The 3,929-nt window shown below is 39.7% G+C and overlaps 1 protein-coding gene across 2 annotated transcripts in view; it reads right to left on the bottom strand.

Moving 5' to 3' along the window:
* Positions 1 to 1,014: 1,014 nt before the first annotated feature.
* The window catches only part of KIAA0368 (KIAA0368 ortholog), a 96,425-nt gene continuing 93,510 nt past the window's right edge, over positions 1,015 to 3,929 (bottom strand). Inside the window, exons 48-49 of one of the 2 annotated variants that reach the window (XM_012721467.1) lie at positions 3,616 to 3,687; positions 1,015 to 1,981 (exon numbers count right to left, since the gene is read on the bottom strand). In XM_012721467.1, coding sequence (XP_012576921.1) covers positions 1,842 to 1,981; positions 3,616 to 3,687 — 212 coding nt within the window. In that variant the 3' untranslated portion in view covers positions 1,015 to 1,841. The remainder of the gene's footprint in view (positions 1,982 to 3,615; positions 3,688 to 3,929) is intronic. The other variant, XM_004677436.2, reaches the window with a different exon arrangement.

The raw sequence follows: 3,929 nt of genomic DNA, 5'->3' as shown, positions 1-3,929 counted from the left end.
GTTCAAGAATCTTAGCACCACACTCAGCACCATGGGAAATTCCCAATATTAAGTAACAAAGTTTAAAAATCACAAAATTTGATGTGGTTTTAAACACTCGAAGTAGGCCAAGAGCACAATTCTCGCTCTTCTATTTTTACTTTCTGAAAACACCTGGCTTACACTGCAACTTGCCTAGGAAGTTTCCTAGGTCCTATAAATGAAAATCAGAAGACACTTAGCGGAAAACACCAAGTCCTAAGTTTCTGAAATACACCCGAAGTTAATTTTGCCAAGCAAAATCCACTTTAATTGGAAATCCATTCCTAAGTTTCATAAAATTCACAATACTACTAAAACATATTTTGTATCAGCTAAGAAATCTTTTGGCAACAAATTTTCATTTGTAAACCCCTTTTTCAATCAGAAGCAACCCCAAAATTCAGGACATATAGCCAAGTTTAAGTACTATTCATGGCACTATAACAACCCACATGAGTTGGGAATTTTAGGGAATCTGAGGTGCATCTGACAGTGGGGGAGGGGTATGTATGGTGAGGGTGGAGTAGGGTATAGGTTAGGTTTGTGTATCACACTGAACTTGTTTTTCACCCTTACTCTGTAACCTTGCTCAGGCAGGGGCATGAGCAGTACCACACAATTATTTATTCTGCATAGTGTATCACATTATTCCCAGATGGCTAATTAAAATGCTTTCCTTTCCCTCCTACAGTCATGTTAGCACAAAAATGGTTGGAAATTTTTAAACTGACTGTACAGTTGAGATTATAAATGGTCTAAATCAGGCCCTCCCTGCTAGCACAACGGGTTAAAGCGCAGCACTATGAAGCTATCGCAGCCACTGCAGCAGAAGTTTGATCCAAGGCCAGGGAGGTGACCCATATGGCGTGGCAGATCTCTCTCTGCCTGTTCTGCTCCATACTCTGTCTCTGGTGAATCTTCTCACCCTCTGTACCTCTCGCCTATACCCCAGTTTTTCTGTATAAATAATCTTTTAAAAATAAATAAGTGGTCTAAACCAAAGCAGTTGTGATTTTGTTTTTGGATAGCATTTTGCTAACCAAAGATGCAGAAAGAATAAGCAATCTTGTCCTAATCTATTTTCATCTGCCAATAAAAGGACAATCCAATTTTGAGGACTGTATTCTCCCTCTCAACCTGTACAGACACTAAACATTTCTACAAGTTAATTATCTAAACAAATGACAACATCAGCGTCAGAATTCAAAACTCCAACGGTGCCTAGGCAATGGGTCGGTTTGGTTCTGGTGGGCCCCTCGTCTCAGGAGGTTCCCGGGAGGCGAGGTTTGGCACTCATCAGCAGCAGGTTGTAAAAGAGAGCATCGGCAGGCAAGACCCAAACACCTGGGTTTGGGCTTTGGCACAGACCCCATAAAGGAAACTGTGTCATCTCACAGAATATTTCTTCAGGTGCAAAACAAGGGGGTTAAACTAAGTGATTACAGGACCCTTCCTGAAATAATTTAACTTGGATGCAGTTCTAAGATTTTTATCAAGTGTACTCTGCAACTTGTGTCTGTCAATTCCCTTAATAACAGCTTGCTTTCTTTTTATAATAACTATGTCCGTCAGTCAGTTTCACCTACAATCACCTCTCAAACACTCAAAGTTCCATTAAATTCACTCAGCTCAGCTATTTTGAAAACATCGAGTAAAATAAAGCTAGTAAGGAACAAAATTTAAGGCATTTTTTTTTATTTCAGCCAAGGAATGATGCATGCTACAGATTAATCTTTACTTTTCCCCACTTGTTTTTTCAAAGAATACCACCATTTCAACCCCAATAAACATGGCACTTGTTTGTTTCTTCCCCTTCTAACTTATTCCAGATTTTCAAGTGTTTTCTTCAGTAATGAGGCTTTCTCCTGCAGTTCAGGCCTGCTGTCTGTCTCCATAGTTGCTAAAGACTCAATCAGGAGCACTCGGCATTCAGATGTCAAACTTTCCCACTGTTTAGATTCTGAATAGGAAAAGAAAGGGGGAGGGAGAGAAGTCCTTATAGAAGAAGCAAGCAAAAACAGAGTCATGCTTTCTGCCTTTCTTCCGTGGAGTCTATCCCCCAAAGAAACGCAAAGCAGCCCCTCGGCAGCAGGTCTGTACATAATGACCAAACATTCACTGTTGTCTCAAAACCTGGCTGGTGACAATACCCTGAAAGCACACTGGGGAATTTCATCCCCTTGTCCCAGTACTGGTGGGACAAGGAGAAATGAGAGATATTGAAGCAAAGAGAGAAGTGAAAGTATCAAGGAAAAACATGGGTAACAAAAAAGTCATCTCAACAGCTAAAAGCCTCTTTAGACTAAGGCATGCTTAGTAAAAATACAATGAAAACAATTTCATAGTTTTAAAGTCAGTTTAAATAGATGATGGGTTATGAGTTTTTTGGTTAAGGAAAACATCAGAGAAGATGTATATGGAAAATTCTGGAAACAAAAAATATGAGCAGAGCCTAAATATATATGAGGTCCTGTCACTTTCTCATGTGATTTCAAACTCATTATTTGAGCCTCGTTTTCTAGAAAATTGAAAACTCAGTGTTATAACTAAGTGCCTTGCTCTTTTATTTAACAAGGGAAAAAGGGATTATAAGATATGTAGCACTATCAGGTCCAAACGGCCTGGTTTATGGATCCTAGGAGAGGTGATTTCATTGTTAAAGCAAAAACAGCAAACACATAAAGAGACTAAAGAAAACTATAGACTCATCTTCCCCATCTTCTCCACCTTCCCCATTGTTACTCCACAGAAGACGAAAAAAAAGACACCTTCTATGAAGCCAGTAATAAGTACACTCATAGAGAATATGCCCACAGTGATATAACAGATGCATCAGAAGAAATGTGCCTGTGGCTTAGACAGTTTAAAGAAAGACAACTGGGGCGGGGAGGGTAAGAAAGAAGATTAAGAAAATTGCCATCAAATCTGATGAGTAATTATCAAAATGTTGTTCAGCTGTGTTGGAATGTGTCAGTCAGCTTGCTTACATGTGTACAATGAGCTCTACTATGCCACAGTTAGCCACAAACTGTAACTAATGAAGGTTAAATCAGGATTCACATGGAAATAAAAACTTTAATACTTTGAGATAACTAGAAATTCATAATACCTTAAACATATATAAAACAAGAGCACCAAATTTAAACACTTAGTAAAATTTACAGAATTTAGCTTTGTACACTCTACTTGCATGTATCGCTGTCAATTTGTATTCTAGATTATATGATTATTAAAAGCAAAAACAGGGGCTCTCCCTGGTGGCACAACAGGTTAAAGCCCCCCAATGTGAAGCTCTCCCAAGCCACTGCAGCACGAGTTGGATCCCCCAGCCAGGGAGCTGACCCACATGGCGCAGCAGACCTCTCCTGACCTGCCTACGGCTCCCCTCAGTAGTGTACTTCATCAGCCTGCCTGTTCTGCTCCCCACTCTGTCTCTGGTGAATCCTCTCACCCACCACACCTCTGGCCTGTACCCCAGTTCTGTAAGCATAAATAAATAAATCTTAAAAAAAAAAGTAAAGCAAAATACCCTAAAACGTATGTTATAAGCAGTCCTGGCTTTATGGTCTCTGACCAGAATTCTCACAAACTCACCTTCAAGTTTTTTAAGCAGTAATTCTATCACAGATAAAGCTTCTGTTCTCACAGATGAGTAGGTCTTATTTTCTAAGGAGAAAACAATACAGTTCACATTACTTGCCTTACGAGCCTTTAAATTAGTGTTACTAATTAGTGTTACTGAAAGAACAATGTTCAGAAATTATAAATTCAGGGAAAGATGCACCGGTTTTTAAGTAAGGTTAAAAAATTGTAAGATAGGCCCTCCCTGGTGGCACAGCGGGTTAAAGCACAGTACTGAGAATCTGAAGCCACTTCCGCATGAGTTCGATTCCCGCCTGCCCCAGAGG

This window comes from Condylura cristata, unplaced genomic scaffold, assembly GCF_000260355.1.
Source record: "Condylura cristata isolate star-nosed mole 26May11 unplaced genomic scaffold, ConCri1.0 scaffold00006, whole genome shotgun sequence".
NCBI classification, from domain to species: domain Eukaryota; kingdom Metazoa; phylum Chordata; class Mammalia; order Eulipotyphla; family Talpidae; genus Condylura; species Condylura cristata.
This window is presented reverse-complemented; position numbering and strand designations above follow the sequence as displayed.